General features: G+C 45.5%; 3 protein-coding genes across 9 annotated transcripts in view; 2 read left to right on the forward strand and 1 right to left on the reverse strand.

Annotated features, from left to right (window-relative positions):
* The window catches only part of LOC310849460 (sodium-dependent neutral amino acid transporter B(0)AT3-like), a 39,940-nt gene extending 37,714 nt beyond the window's left edge, over positions 1 to 2,226 (forward strand). Inside the window, exon 13 of the mRNA XM_083749681.1 lies at positions 1,643 to 2,226. Within this exon, the coding sequence (XP_083605807.1) occupies positions 1,643 to 2,059 (417 nt within the window). The 3' untranslated portion in view covers positions 2,060 to 2,226. The remainder of the gene's footprint in view (positions 1 to 1,642) is intronic.
* Positions 1 to 15,406, forward strand: part of LOC310849468 (sodium-dependent neutral amino acid transporter B(0)AT3-like) — a 61,061-nt gene that overhangs the window by 37,744 nt on the left and 7,911 nt on the right. The window contains exons 2-7 of one of the 2 annotated variants that reach the window (XM_083749699.1): positions 8,568 to 8,775; positions 10,511 to 10,651; positions 11,008 to 11,145; positions 12,130 to 12,311; positions 14,157 to 14,267; positions 14,947 to 15,059. In XM_083749699.1, coding sequence (XP_083605825.1) covers positions 8,577 to 8,775; positions 10,511 to 10,651; positions 11,008 to 11,145; positions 12,130 to 12,311; positions 14,157 to 14,267; positions 14,947 to 15,059 — 884 coding nt within the window. In that variant the 5' untranslated portion in view covers positions 8,568 to 8,576. Of the gene's footprint in view, positions 1 to 6,468; positions 7,079 to 8,567; positions 8,776 to 10,510; positions 10,652 to 11,007; positions 11,146 to 12,129; positions 12,312 to 14,156; positions 14,268 to 14,946; positions 15,060 to 15,406 lie in introns of those variants that run through there. The other variant, XM_083749700.1, reaches the window with a different exon arrangement.
* The window catches only part of TERT (telomerase reverse transcriptase), a 56,082-nt gene continuing 40,681 nt past the window's right edge, over positions 6 to 15,406 (reverse strand). For 2 of the 6 annotated variants that reach the window (XM_083749672.1, XM_083749671.1), the window contains exon 17: positions 6 to 1,652. The gene's annotated coding sequence lies outside the window, so the exon portion shown is untranslated. The remainder of the gene's footprint in view (positions 1,653 to 15,406) is intronic. The other 4 variants (XR_014566912.1, XM_083749670.1, XR_014566913.1 and 1 more) reach the window with 3 other exon arrangements.

Below are 15,406 nucleotides of genomic sequence, written 5' to 3' on the forward strand. Positions count from 1 at the left end.
TATACAAGTCATTACTAGTCTTTCCCTAATTTGCATTCATGGGGGGGGGGGATTGAGCTCTCACCCCAATCCTGCTGTTATGAACTGCTGAAGTGATAAAGATGCTCTGCTTAAGCACAGAATTCCTGAGCCATCACTGATGTTTCACTAGGGCTTACAGGGGGGCCTGCAGCTAATTAACCTCACCAGATTTTTAATGCTGAATTTTTTAGGATATGCTGTAAGCCACCCAGAGTGGCCGGGGAAACCCGTAAGATGGGCGGGGTATAAATAATAAAATTATTAAGTGTAATCAACTGAGGATGCTTTATGTTGGCCTTTTTATTTAATGTCCTGCCTCTTTTGTTTCAGCCGGACATTTAATAAATGGTTTTACATTTTCATTTTATTACTCTGCTGTAAGCTGCTCTTAGAGCATTCCTGAAGAGCAACTTAAAAGCAGGTTGAATAAACAGGCATCCTCTTCACACCAAGCCCAAAGATGCCATCAGTCATATACTACAGCCCACCCAGGGCTTGACAGTGATCCTGGCTCTTGCCATCTAGGACACAAAGCTAAAACAGGCTTTACAGAACCCTACATGCCTGCTGGGCTGTTTTCTTCTTCGTGGGGCACAGGAGGTGTGTGTCTGCTGTACGTGTAGTGAGCCATCAAACTTGCGTATGTACCTATTACAAGATGGTATTGCCTGGAGAAAGACCGTCAGGGTGTGTATCCACAGTAGTGGACAGAGGAGGAATGACCAGTGGGGGTGGGACGCAGAAAAGAGTGCCATAGCGCACCTGTAACAGCAAACATGCTTTTTCTGTATCGGTCTCTACTGTCACAGTAGGTGCTGTAACTCTCTAATGGTTTGACTTTACCCACAAAGGCACACTCTTCTGCTTTCTCCCAAGACAGATGGATGCCATGTGGTTCCTAGCTAGCCAACCATACAGACACTGACCAGTCCCAGATCTGTTCAGCTTCATGAGTTTTCAGATGATCAACCTTGATGATAACTGTTTGTTATCAAGTCCCAGTCTACATAAAAACAGAGAGATTTTACCATTTCGTGTGACAGGAGTGAGCATTCATAAAAAAATTGTTTTTTGTTAGATACAACACGCCACTAGCACAATGGGGCTTTCCCCTCCTCTCCTCCTCCCATGGCATCCCAAAATTTGCTCCAGAGCAGGCACCCCCAAACTCGGCCCTCCAATTGTTTTGGGACCAAAATTCCCATCACCCCTGACCACTGGTCCTGTTAGCTGGGAATGATGGGAGTTGTAGTCCCAAAACATTTGGAGGGCCGGGTTTGGAGATGCCTGCTCCAGAGGGTTTGGGAAATCCCTAGAAGGTATTTAGGAGGTGCACCAGTGGAGAAGAGAACATCCCATCATGTGGGGAGACATCCTTGTGCTGATGAAGTCATAGTCTTAGCCCTACACTGCATGCAACTCAGGAGCCTTCCCTTTCCCTTTTGGTATAATGCCAACCTTTGCTTAGCTCCCACTTTGAAGTATTAACAAGCTGTAATTCCTGTCCTCACTTACCTGGGAGCAATCCCCATTTAACTTGATGGGATTTGCTTCTGAGTAAACACATAGAAAATTGTGCTGTTAGTGTGGCTTTCATGCAATACATTCATTTCTCCCAAAGGTACATTTTCCTGCAAAAGAGCCAAAAAAGTATCCTCCCTGGGCTGTCGTCATCTCTATCATGCTGGAAAGTGTACCATGTTTGATGATCCCTTTCGGAGCCATTTACCAACTTTGGAGAATCGTACTGAAAAAGAAACAGCTACAAATAATACATCCAGACACCAGCACTGGTATCCTTGGTATCACCAGTAGCACCGGTAGCACTGGTATTCCTGGTATAACCGGTAGCACCAGTAGCATTGGTATCCCTGGTATCACCAGTAGCACCGGTGGAACTGTTATCCCTGGTATCACCAGTAGCACCAGTAGCACCGGTAGCACTGGTATCCCTGGTATCACTGGTAGCACCGGTAGCACTGGTATTCCTGGTATCACCAGTAGCACTGGTATCCCTGGTATCACCAGTAGCACCTGATCTTAACTTTTGTTTAAGCAATCTGGTCACCCTTGTTTTCCCCATCTTATCCTCACCATTAAATACCCCCCCACATGTATCCTCAAATTTAAGGTATTCAATCAGTAAGAATGTAAGGATTTCTATGTAAAACCGTTTTTTCAATAAATGCATCTTTATATATAGCACTCAAGACTGTTCATAATACATAACACATAATTATCTTGTAAGTCTTACCACGCCAACCGTATAAGGCAGGTCCACATTCTTATCCCTATATTGCAGGTGTGGAGGCTGAGACTGAAAGAAGTGCTTTGCCTAAGGCCATTCGGTGCATGAGATTTAGAAAGGGGAAAACTGCTAGGGCCTGATTACAAAATTATGTCATTATAAGTGGACAGAACATGGTACAGTGGTACCTCTGGTTACAGACGCTTCAAGTTACAGACTCCGCTAACCCAGAAATAGTACCTCGGGTTAAGAACTTTACTTCAGGATGAGAACAGAAATCACGCGGCGGTGGTGTGGCGGCAGCGGGAGGCTCCATTAGCTAAATTGGTACCTCAGGTTAAGAACAGTTTCAGGTTAAGAAAGGACCTCCAGAACGAATTAAATTCTTAAACCGAGGTAGCACTGTAATTCCACTGATCTTTTCCGGCACTACCCTTACACTATACACACATACACATATAAATAATAACTGGAATTTAGAAGACACAATCCATTAAGTCACAAATTGTATTTTCTAAATTAGAGATCTGAGTCTCTTTTAAGATGATTTCCCCTATAGCTACTAGAACATCCCATTTATTTGTAGAAACATAAACTAGTTTGGACAGAATCAGTAGTTTATTTATATCTAACCACCTGAACTCGGCCATGCCATTCATCCTTCATTCAGATTGTTCAGATTTACCAAGTGAATGGGCCATTACCAAGAAAGATACAACAACTGTTCTTGCTAAAAGGCCATGTGAAATACAGTAATAGTCTCAAACATGCAAATGATCTGAGGATTACTGAGCAAGGGTTAAGGAAAACCACATGGTTCTGAAAGCCACAATCATAAAATAATGTGCCACTGAGTTTTTAAAACAGAGGTCACATTTTTCTAAGTGATTTACGCAAACAAGGCTTAGTGAACAGAACACAGAAACTTGCAGCCCTAGATCACTTTGTAGGCAAGATTCCAGAATAAGCATCTCACCATTGTTGGATTACAGAAAAATATAATTCCCCTTGACAATTCTAGGGTAGGTGAATTTTTTACACAGTAAAAAATAGAAATAAAAATGGAGCATATCCCATTACTTACTTTGCTGATAAAATACTTTGAAAACGTCAGTTTGAGCTCATGTATTCATGGCACTGGGATGCGGGGGGCGCTGTGGGTTAAACCACAGAGCCTAGGACTTGCCAATCAGAAGGTCGGCGGTTCAAATCCCCGTAACGAGTGAGCTCCCGTTGCTCGGTCCCTGCTCTTGTCAACAGAGCAGTTCGAAAGCATGTCAAAGTGCAAGTAGATAAATAGGTACCGCTCCGGTGGGAAGGTAAACGGCGTTTCCGTGCACTGCTCTCGTTCGCCAGAAGTGGCTTAGTCATGCTGGCCACATGACCCGGAAGCTGTACGCCAGCTCCCTTGGCCAATAGAGCGAGATGAGCTCCGCAACCTCAGAGTCGGCCACGACTGGACCTAATGCTCAGGGGTCCCTTTACCTTTATGTGATGGGGAGCAGGCTTGAAGCACCCCACTCCTGTAGTTTCCTGTTTTTGGAAGCAGTGCTGCCTCCCACAGTGGAGGGAGAGCAATAGTCATAACAGCTAGTACCCATCTCCTCCCCCATGAATTTGTCTAATCCTCTTTTAAAGCCAACCAAGTTGGAGAAAATCACTGCCTCCTGGGGGAGAAAGAGTTTGACCATAAACTTGCCCATCCCTAATATATATAAAATGGAATTATATGGCTCAAATCTGCAACAAGGCTCTTTAAAAATAGTTCAATGCCCTCGAGAATCTCAAATACATGTAACAGATTAGCTTTTATTGCAAGAACTATGCCCTTTCAAAAGTACAAGGGAAATAATTGTATTTGTTTAACAAAAATTATATACTGCTTGATTGTAAGAAAATCTCTAAATGATTTATAAGCCCAGCTTACTGGACTGTTTTAAGGATTACAAATATAATGCATGCAAAATGCTTTGCAGCTCTGACACGTTCTTTATAAATACTAGGTGCTATTTACCGTATTCCAAACAGTAATTTTGAATACAGGTATTATAGTCACTTAAATGTGACTCATTAGCATGACTGCACTTTGCTTGTGGCAGAAGACTCCTTTGCATACTGAGGGCGCAAGCCAAACCCAAGGCAAACCTGACAGGGTTTTCTGGAAGGAGGGCAGTCAGGGCAATCTCTGTACCAGTTGGGTGCAGCAATTGGTCTCACATCAGGCCTGGTGCTATCACGTAACACGCAAGGGACCAGGTTGGCATTCCCTCCATTTGGGGCCTTTCTGCTGACTGCTGTTGCTGGTCGTCCTGCCAACAGCACTTTGCCCGTCTAATGAGCAGAAGGGGACGCTTTGCACCAGCAGTGATACTTGTGAAACACAATGGTGGCAGCTGGCTGGTGTAGCTGTCAGAGCCGAATGGAGAGACAACTATGGCGCAAGGGAGAAGAATTGGGGGATCTCGTTCCCTACAACCCATATATAACACACAAGGCTCCTCTTATTGCCTGTATAGCAATACATACATCTATCTCTTGACGTTTATGCATGTCAACATCTCTTGTCACGATGGCACGTGTTTTCAGACCCTGGAAAGTGCTCCTGAGTCTTGAAATCATGCTGTTAAAGCTGGTTTTGACCTATGGCTCAGTTATGTGTGCATGTGCATCACTTGGTTGGTTCTGCACTTGATAACCAGCTTCTGAATGTGAGAGGCAATTACATCGCAAGCTCAGAGGCATAGGAAGGTCAGGTGGTACCCGGTGCAGAAAATTTCTTGTCACCCCCCCATAGATTTTTTTTTGCCCGCAAAAATGGTTTTACGTTGGGTTTTTCCATCCACTCTGAATGAGGGGGTGTCCTATCTTCATGCCGGGCAGCTTGGGGTGTGTGGCTGAGTGATGGGGTGTCGTGGCTTCATGCAGGGGAGACTGGGGTGTTTGACTGAGGGGGGGGTGTCCTAGCTTCATGCAGGGGAGACTGGGGTGTGTTACTGAGTGAGGGGGTGTCCTGGCTTCATGCAGGGGAGACTGGGATGTGTGGTTGAGGGAGGGGGTGTCCTAGCTTAATGCAGGGGAGACTGGGGTGTGTGCCTGAGTGAGGGGGTGTCCTGGCTTCATGCAGGGGAGACTGGGGTGTGTTACTGAGTGAGGGGGTGTCCTGGCTTCATGCAGGGGAGACTGGGATGTGTGGCTGAGGGAGGGTGTGTCCTGGCTTCATGCAGGGGAGACTGGGGTGTGTTACTGAGTGAGGGGGTGTCCTGGCTTCATGCAGGGGAGACTGGGATGTGTGGCTGAGGGAGGGTGTGTCCTAGCTTCATGCAGGAGAGACAGGGTGCAAAGGGGAGGCTGGCCTGCCGAGCACCCAGGGTGGTACTGAGCTGATTCTCCCGGCGCCACGCGTGGGCAAAACAGGGTGCCAGCACTGCCATTGTCCCGCACACTCCACTTTCGGGGGCAGCAGAGGCTTTCCCGGGGGGGAAATTGGGGCCCGAAGGACAGGCAGTGGCCTTAGCAGGCCTCCTCAGCAGCCCAGAAAGTCGGTTTATGTGAAGAAAATAAGACTAGGCTGAGTAGATTCAGCCTTGCCTTGCTGTTACTCCGCCCCCAACCCAGCTGGCCAATCAGCTGCGGGCAGAGGCCTAATTAGGGCAAGGCCTAATCTACTCGGCCTAGTCACATTTTCTTCACATAAAGCCGACTTTCCAGGACCCGGGAAGCACAGCAGAAGGTAGGGCAGTAGGGCAGTTCATTAAAAACATATCAGTTAATATCTTGACCCTACACTGAATTGAAATTTCAGCCTTCATGACATAGGAAAACAGCCAAGTAAACAGCTATTTTCGTGGAGGAGGGTCAAGATATTAACTGATAAGCATGAAATTTCATATATAGCTATATAATCCCCAGTGTAGTAAGATAAGACCTATGGAGCAGGAATTTTTTTAAAAAAGGTTTTTATGAACCGTCCTAGTAGGGCAGTACAGTGGTACCTCAGGTTAAATACGTTTCGGGTTACATATGCTTCGGGTTACATACGCTTTGGGTTACAGACTCCGCTAACCCAGAAATTATTACCTCAGGTTAAGAACTTTGCTTCAGGATGAGAACAGAAATCGTATAGCGGCGGCGCGGCGGCAGCAGGAGGCCCCATTAGCTAAAGTGGTGCTTCAGGTTAAGAACAGACCTCCAGAACGAATTAAGTTCTTAACCTGAGTTCCCACAGTAATTGTTCCTTGATAATTTGTCACCCCCCTCCATGATGGCACTGGGGATGGCCAACCCCCACCTTCCTATGGCCCTGTGCAAGGTTTAATGTTTTAGGCAGTGCAAACAGATAGGGAAGTTCTGTCGGTTCTGCCATATCTGTAATGCCCTCTTTCCATAGCTGTCAACTTTCAGATTTGAAAATAAGGGATCAGTAGCCTCACCTGTCCCGGAGACAGTTTACGGCATATCTAACAATCCGGGATAGCAGCGGGAAACGGCTCTGAAATAAGGGAATTTCCTGCAAAAAAAGGTAAGGTTGACAGCTGTGCCTCTTTCCTTATGGCAGTTATCAAGTAATGAATATGCATGTGTGAGTTGGCCCTTAATCTGTCCAAAGCAGCTTAGTTTCTCTAAACTTCCTCTCTCTTTATTATCAAATTTAATGATGATATTAAGTTCATAATTGGACACAAACCCAATATCTTCTGGCAGGCCACCTGGAGATTTATCAGTCCTCTTATCATGTTGGTTATCTTCTTTTTTTACTTTGTGCTGAAAGTGAGAGAATAGTAACTATACATTGTCTGGGATCCCGAATACGTAAGTACACATGTTCAAGGAAACACACCCCAAGTTATTTTATGGGTTTCTCTTCACCCATGTTGTGCTCAGCATGCCTTTGATTGCCCAATCCATTTTGGTTTTTTGGATGTTGATAGGCCAAGCTTTTCATAAGCTTCTGTGAAGATTTTTAGGATGGATTGGAGGTCATCCTCTGAGCGTGCACACACTACCGTATTTTTCGCCCTATAGGACGCACTGGCCCATAGGACTCACCTAGTTTTTTTGGGGGGGAAATATAGGAGAAAAAAATTACCCCCCCCCCAGCCGCGGATATCTGCCCAAAGCGCGGTCTCCCCAGGCTTTCTGATAGCTTCCTGAAGTGTGGAGAGCGTGCGGGGTCGGTGCGCACCGACCCCTCTTGCTCTCCACGCTTCAGCGAAAGCCTGCATTCGCCCCATAGGACGCACACAGATTTCCCCTTCATTTTTGGAGGGGAAAAAGTGCGTCCTATAGGGCGAAAAATACGGTAAGTTGTCATCAGCATACTAAAGCTCTATGATGGAAGTTGTGGCTTTCAGCCTGCTCAGATTAAAGAGCTTTCCATCTGTTTGATATATGATTTCTACTCCGGAGGGGAGTTTCCCTTCAACAAAGTGTAGGATCATGGCAATGGAAATAATGAATAGAGTCGGGGCAATAACACAACCGATCCCACTTTGAGAGCCCTTGTTACCTGCGATTGTTGCTGCCATATTATCATATTAAGAACTTTTGCCAAATTACCTGAGGGGCTGTATTTAACCAGAACTCAGGTCGCAATTGGCCTGCAGGCCAGACTTTGGACATGACTGTCCCATTGGGAAGTCATGTTGGCCAACCAACATGCTTAGGTTTCTAATGAATACATGAAGGGGTTAATACCATAGAGTATGCTGTCCTTACAGGCTTCACTATCTACTTCCCCTCAACTTGGAAGGAACTATGTAATCAAGCCTTTGTTCTCCAGATTACTTGAGAAGCTCAGCATGTGAAGAGGTATGAGTTGGTTGCTCCAGCTCAACTGCCAATAATTTAGGACCTTTCACAGCTTTGTAACTAAGGTGAATATTAATGCCTGTGCAACCTTTTATGAAACACATGAACCTGACCTTTGAAGAGTGTGTAGGTAAACCATTTTTTAACTTACCAAACATTGTGGCCTTTTTCCTGTGCTAGGGGAAGAGGGAACCTTTGGGAAAGGTAATACAATTTAGAGTTTAGACGGAAAGGGTTAAATTATTTCTTTACTGCTTCGAAGTAGTAAGATTTTGTCTGTTAACCTCAGTGTCTCATCTCAACTCTGTAATTTGTGTGGCTGTAGGTTGCTAGGTTGTTTTATCTGGATTCTTTGGTGTGATGTCGCAGGTGGAAGTTCCATCCATTGTTCAGTATACCTCTGCTGCTGCTCCCGCCCCCCCTTGCTACTTACTTGGTTCAGTGAGGAGGTTCGGTTGCCTGGCAGCTGCTAAAATTAGAGAAAAAAGAGGTTGCAAAGATGGCAACTGATGAACCTGAAGGTGGCGTTGAAGAGTATAAAGTAAAGATGGAAACTGATGAATCTGAAGGCAGCGATGAAGAGTACATAAGGCCCAAGTGGGATAGTAAATTCCAGTACCTTTTAAGCTGTGCTGGATTTGTTGTGGGTCTTGGAAATGTGTGGCGTTTTCCATACTTGTGCCAAACCTATGGAGGAGGTAAGAGAAAACCCACCTTTTCATTGGAGATTAGTTGAGCGATTGTTCAGACTTAAACTACGACAAGCTCCTTGTGTTCTAAAATAATGTTATCTGTTTGGGGTGTTAGGCTGTGTTCCAGACCCCTGTAATCTCTGGATCCAGCAACTGTTAAAATTTAATCAATGCTTTTAATTCTTGGAATAGCCAGGCTAGCCTCTCAGTGAGGCGATAGCCTGGGTGGTGAGCCATTCAGGGAGATTAAGGGGCTCTTTGTGGCCTGGAGGGACGCAGGGGGCGCTGTGGGTTAAACCACGGAGCCTAGGACTTGCCAGTCAGAAGGTTGGTGGTTCGAATCCCCTCAACAGGGTGAGCTCCCGTTGCTCGGTCCCTGCTCCTGCCAACCTAGCAGTTCGAAAGCACATCAAAGTGCAAGTAGATAAATAGGCGGGAAGGTAAATGGCGTTTCCGTGTGCTGCTCTGGTTTGCCAGAAGCGGCTTAGTCATGCTGGCCACATGACCCAGAAGCTGTATGCTGGCTCCCTCAGCCAATAAAGCGAGATGAGCACCGCAACCCCAGAGTCAGTCACGACTGGACCTAATGGTCAGGGGTCCCTTTACCTTTACCTTTAAGCAGGAAGAACATAATTAGCTGACTCCATGTAAGAGTTAAAACATTGGTTCCTAAGACTTAAAGTCCCAGGACCCTTTATAAAAAAAATCTGGGCGAAACTGATGAAGTAGCAAAATTTATTGAAAAGAAAGCACCATTGCAAGGGTGGGTGACCAATACAGGCACACCTGGGTCTGGAGAAACACAGTTTATAAAGTCCCTCGTACGGCCGAAAGTCCCTCCTCCATCTGCCCACTAGGAAGGAGCAGGCAACCTTTACAGCCTACCACGTCCGCCTTATTAACAAATTTCCAGCCCACTTCCTCTGTTCATCATTGTACAAATTGTACAATGTACAATGTACATTGTACAAACATTGGTCAAAGTTCCCTTGCATTTTACCTATTTTACCTATTGACATAAGCAGCTGTCCTAGTAATATTCTGGTTAACCACTATTTGTTCCCAATGCAAGCGCAAGCTAGTTTCATATCTGATAAAGCTAAAAGGGCAAACCACAGTTTGCTAATCAGTTGTTCCAGTCCCAGGTGTCAGCGGGTTTTCGTGTCTGGGTCTTAACCACAAGCTATATGACGTTCCGTGCATTCTGACCACAGGTTTTGCTAAATGTGTATATCTTGGAGCCATTTGAGGTCACCTATCAGCTACATTCCCAGAAATTTGCAACCCTTATCTGATTCTATGCATCCTAGTTTTTTCAGGTAGCCAATTTGCAACTTTTCAGATTTTACACACACACTATGGATTGAGGTCTTATATTTTAAAAGCATTACTAAAAGCATCCTTAAAATGAAAATGAAAAAGCAGCCATAGCCCCGGGCACAGAATTCTGAGGGGAAACAACCAGTGCCCCCCCCCCCGGCATTGGCTTCCCCACCCTAGCAAAGGCAGAAAAGCAGTCCAGACCCATGGTATGCAGGCAGGGATGGAGGGAGATGGACAAGGGGCACCCCAGCACAACCTGGCCTGGCACTCCTCTCTATGGGCATCGGGGGGGGGGATTCACCCTCCAAGGGCTATGGCGGCTTGCTGGGCTTTCCCTTGTATGGTCAGGCAGGTGGCACTGGGAACCCACGCTATGCCACTGCTATGAGCTAACTGTGCTTGGCTATTGTGTTTCTAGGGGTATTCCTGATTCCATACCTCATCGCGTTTGTGTTGGGAGCCATCCCTGTATTTTTTCTTGAATTAGCTGTTGGACAATGCTTGAAAAAAGGCTGCATTCGACTCTGGTGGCACATCTCTCCTTACATGGGAGGACTGGGTAGGTTTCTGTAACTGCCTTTACTTGTGATTATACAATCTTCTAATCATTGCTCCTTCCTGGAAATGCATGGGCTCTATGAGGCTGTAATAGCAAACTCAGTCGTAGTAAACTCAGGCAGTTGTCTGGAAGATAAACAGGGCCACTCAGGGGCAGCCTTTCCGATTTCACCACCTGAGGCAAAATGGAAATTGCCTCCCCCACCCCCCTCAGTTTGTTTAATTCACAGAGCAATGTTCTTTTCCAAACTGCCAGAGTTCAGATAGTCATTGGATTTGATCTTTCATTTGTGCAGATCAGACTCTTGCAATTGTCTTTGTTCATGCCAATTCTGCGTGTGCTTGCATATTCCACAGGTTACACTTCTCTGATAGTTTCCTTCCTAGTGATTCTCTATTACAATATGCTTTTAGCCTTGGTGATATGGTATCTTATAAACTCTTTCCGAAACCCGTTACCTTGGAGTTCCTGCCCAACAGATATCAGCAAACCAGGTGAGTTCCCAAGTCTCTTGCTGCTTTCTGTTATTAGTATCTGCTTTTCTATGTATCCTTCAACCACCACATTAAATTGTTTGTCCAACTCTACCACAGTCAGCAATTGTCAGACCCAGCTTTGTCCCTGCCATGCCTCCTTTGGCCGTAGGGAATAGGATATGAACTGAACTAAACACTCGGCAAAGTAATGCAGCAGAGGTAGAATAATAATAATATTTTTATTTACACCCTGCCCATCTGAAAGAAGCAGCAGTAAGTTTACATTTAAGGCATAGCTTAGTTTAAGAATGGTTTAAAGTGCTGTGTAGATGGGGCCAATAGCTTAAATCAGGTGTGGTGGATCTTCACGCCCTCCAACAGTTACTGAACTATGACTCCCACAATCCCTGGCCATAGGCCATGCTTGCTAGGGCTGATGGGAGTTGTAGTTCAGCGACAGCTGGAGGTCCAAAGGTTCCCCACTCCTGGCTAGTCTACTAGTTATGCCAAAGCAAGAGCTTCCTGTGCAGAGAGAACTGATGCCCAAAGAAAGGCCCCATTCCTGCCCCTTCCCCTTCATGGAATAGCTTCGAGACGATGAGGCACATATCCATTCACCTGGGGCTGTGCCTGGTTGCATCCCAAACCCAAATATATGTAGGGCTGGAGAGTTTTGTTCCAGGCTTGGGCTGGAAGAGCTGAGATGAAGGGCTCTTGATGTCATTCTTTTGGGAAGCCCTGTTTGTCAATCAAGAGGAGGCTATTCCCCAAACTAAACAATACCTTACTCTAGAACTCCAGAGGAGAGGGGTTTATGGTAGGTTCAAATTTTCCTTAAAAACAAAACAAAACATGGAGTGGAGTTTTTAAAATGCAGTATACCATCTGCACGCTCAATTGGTGAAGAATGGGACAACTGCATATTCCTGACCGTCAGGATCCTTTCCAACTCTTCTACGATTCCATCTGTTTTGATAATGCCTTCTGTGCTTGTTATTTCAGAACTTATTGAAGAATGTCACAAAAGCACACCTACCAATTATTTCTGGTATAGGTACACTTTAAACATAAGCACGGATATTGGAAACAGTGGTCCGCTTCAGTGGTGGCTGGTTTTATGTTTGGCAGCCTGCTGGTTCCTTGTGTTCATTTGTACAGTACGAGGAATTGAATCGACTGGAAAGGTGAGCAGGGATTATTACCAGACACCTGTATTTCACTGACCTGGTCCTTACTGAGGTGGTAAAGCCATCTTTGGACTGCACCATGTGAGATAGGAGGCAGCTCATATGAATGAATGTTCTACCATATTTTTTAAAAGGCACTTGCCCATTGAAAACTAATGCGTCTGCGAGGAGGCTAGGTTAGAATCCACATGCAAGAGGGTGGTTTTTTTTGCATGTGTTTGATCATCTTATTACCTGCCTGCAGTTAGAAATGGTACTGCCTAGACAGCAGATAGAGTATTATCTAATATTCTATTTTTAAATTTTGGGGGTGAGGGCCTGCCATTTTGTAGTTGAAATAGCAGCATCCTCGCAGAATAGGCATGGCACACTCAGCATTAATATATTGGCTTATGTATGCAATATTTCCATTGAATGGTTTCCCATATGTAAAGCAAATGAGGAGGAAAATTGTGGATTAATTAGCTATAAAGTACAACTATGAGGAACACAAGGGTTCCTACTAGACTACAGGGCTAAAGCACCTTGGGAAGGAACAGCAGTTTAGATGGCCTGACTCGGACTGCGTCATAAAATGTCATAATGAATAGTCAGTTGAATAATATATTGCCTGTTTTATGGTGTATTTAGCTTTTGAGGTCCACTGTGTGAAACTGCTTCTTCTCCACTGTAGACAAACCATATTTCAAAAAGTTAAGATCCTGACACAAAAAGCTGTTGAGCTTTATTTCTGATTGGGCAGCCATACACCCAATTTCTGAAAAAGCAGCCCAGATGAATCCCAGGAAATTCTGGATGTATGGCAGCCCTAAAGGTAAAGGTAAAGGTACCCCTCCCCGTACGGGCCAGTTGTTTCCGACTCTGGGGTTGTGCGCCCATCTCACTTAAGAGGCCGGGGGCCAGTGCTGTCCGGAGACACTTCCGGGCCACGTGGCCAGCGTGACAAGCTGCATCTGGTGAGCCAGCGCAGCACACAGAAACGCCATTTACCTTCCCGCTATTAAGCGGTCCCTATTTATCTACTTGCACCCAGGGGTGCTTTCGAACTGCTAGGTTGGCAGGCGCTGGGACCGAACGACGGGAGAGCAGCCCGCCGCGGGGATTAAAACCGCCGACCTGACAATCGGCAAGTCCTAGGCGCTGAGGTTTTACCCACAGCGCCACCCGCATCCTATGGCAGCCCTAGATGCATCTAATAAAACAGACTGTAGTTCCTTAAGTTGTCACAAGGTGTTTTCTATCTTCTTTTTTCTGCAACAGACTAAAGGCTGGTTAACACATGCATGTTTGCCTCTTCAATCAATCAGTCAATCAATCAATCAATCAATCAATCAATCACTCAGCCAATTAGTATCCTACTTTTCATCCAAAGAGTTCAAGCTACTCTCTCTTTCCTCTTGCACACAATCTGCTCACAATCTTTCAGTCGGTTAGACTGGAGAACTGTCTCAAGAACTGGCTTCATGGCCATAGGCACCAACTTGGACAAATGTTGGGAGGGGGCCCCCACTGCCTGCACTTCCCCCACCTCCCTGCACTTCTGTGGAGCACACCTCTGCAGGTTTCCTCAATTCTAGTCTGCCATGTTAACCACTGCTGCACCACACTGGATGGCTCCGTTATGTGGTGATTTACACACATGCATGAGCTGCTGTAGCTCAAACATGGCAGACAGAACTTTTACATTTCCTCAAACCACCCTAAACAAAAACAGTTTATCACTGAGTTGGATTCAGCTGCAACTGTTCAGTAATTTTGTGTGCGCAGTATCTGTTTCATAGTATTGCCTTAACCTCTTCCTGACACTCACTTTTTTCTTCTCTGCTTTGCTCTTCCTCTTAGGCAATATATTTTACAGCCACATTTCCTTACCTAATTCTAACATTATTCCTAATTTATGGACTGACTCTCCCAGGAGCCTTTCACGGATTAGTGTACTTCATGACTCCTAATGCAAGTATTTATTCAATTGATCCTTGGTGTTCCAGATGATGTACAGAAAGTCTGACTTGGTCTTTTGGAGGTGGCTTTGAACTTTGAACTTTCCTCCATGCTGCTTCTTTGTTTACCACTTAATACTAGTTGGGATCCACACATATTCTGGCAATTGTACTTTGTTAATTCCCTCTGGAATCTAGGAAGAACAGAAACTTGTGTAAAAAGTGCCCTTTTCTAAAATTCACGAATATAGGCAACCCTGGGTCAAATCTTATTTTTCAGCAGACAGGGCAGAACTACACTTCATTGTGCAAGCATGGGGTGTCCCAGTTCTGTATTTGACTTGTAATGCTGGGGCGAATGCAGAGATGGAGAGATGCCTTTGCAGAGGAAGCCAGTGGGCAGCTACTTAATCCTCCCTATGCCCACCAATTCTTCCCTACAAATGCTCCCCTGGGCTGCTTTTTGTTTCTCCGTCTGGCAGGGTCCAAGACTGGAAGATGTGCAAGTGAAGGTAAAAGCACTCTAGTGAGCATTTGTAAGGGACTATCGCCAAACATGGAAAGAGTTAAGCCCTCTCTCCTACACACTGATTCTCCCCCTCCAACAAGCCCCCAGCAGGCAGTTTGTGAAACACAGGAATTATGAGACTAATCATGTGTTTAGGTCTTAGCTCTCTCTTTCTCTCTCACAGCTCAAGAAACTCAACAATCCACGTGCCTGGCTTGATGCAGCCACCCAGATTTTTTCCTCTCTTTCTTTAGGATTTGGGGGACACATAGCATATGCAAGCTACAACCCGTCAAGGTAGGTTTGGTAGCTTTCGTTCACAATATGGAGAGTTGTTTGACGCAGTCAAATTGACTTCTATGAGATAGCGCCCCAGTGATCTCTGGAGACAAGACTCCATTCAGCCCACACTGGAGCCCAGGATATGCGGCTGGCTCTGTTCGCTTGATGTTTCCCTGTGTGAGCATCCCAAAGATGCCCTTTATTGTTCTTTCTGCAATGCCAGTGTTGGGCAGATGCCCCAGTACACAGGCTGTCGCACACAAACAGTGGCAGGTTGCATACGCATGTCTGCCTGTGAAGATCTCCACATCATCTGCAGGAAGGATGGGAGTGAAAGTGGAAGTGGGAAAAGTTCAGCTAAG

This window comes from Podarcis gaigeae (genome assembly GCF_964106915.1).
Source record: "Podarcis gaigeae genome assembly, chromosome: 7".
Taxonomy (NCBI): domain Eukaryota; kingdom Metazoa; phylum Chordata; class Lepidosauria; order Squamata; family Lacertidae; genus Podarcis; species Podarcis gaigeae.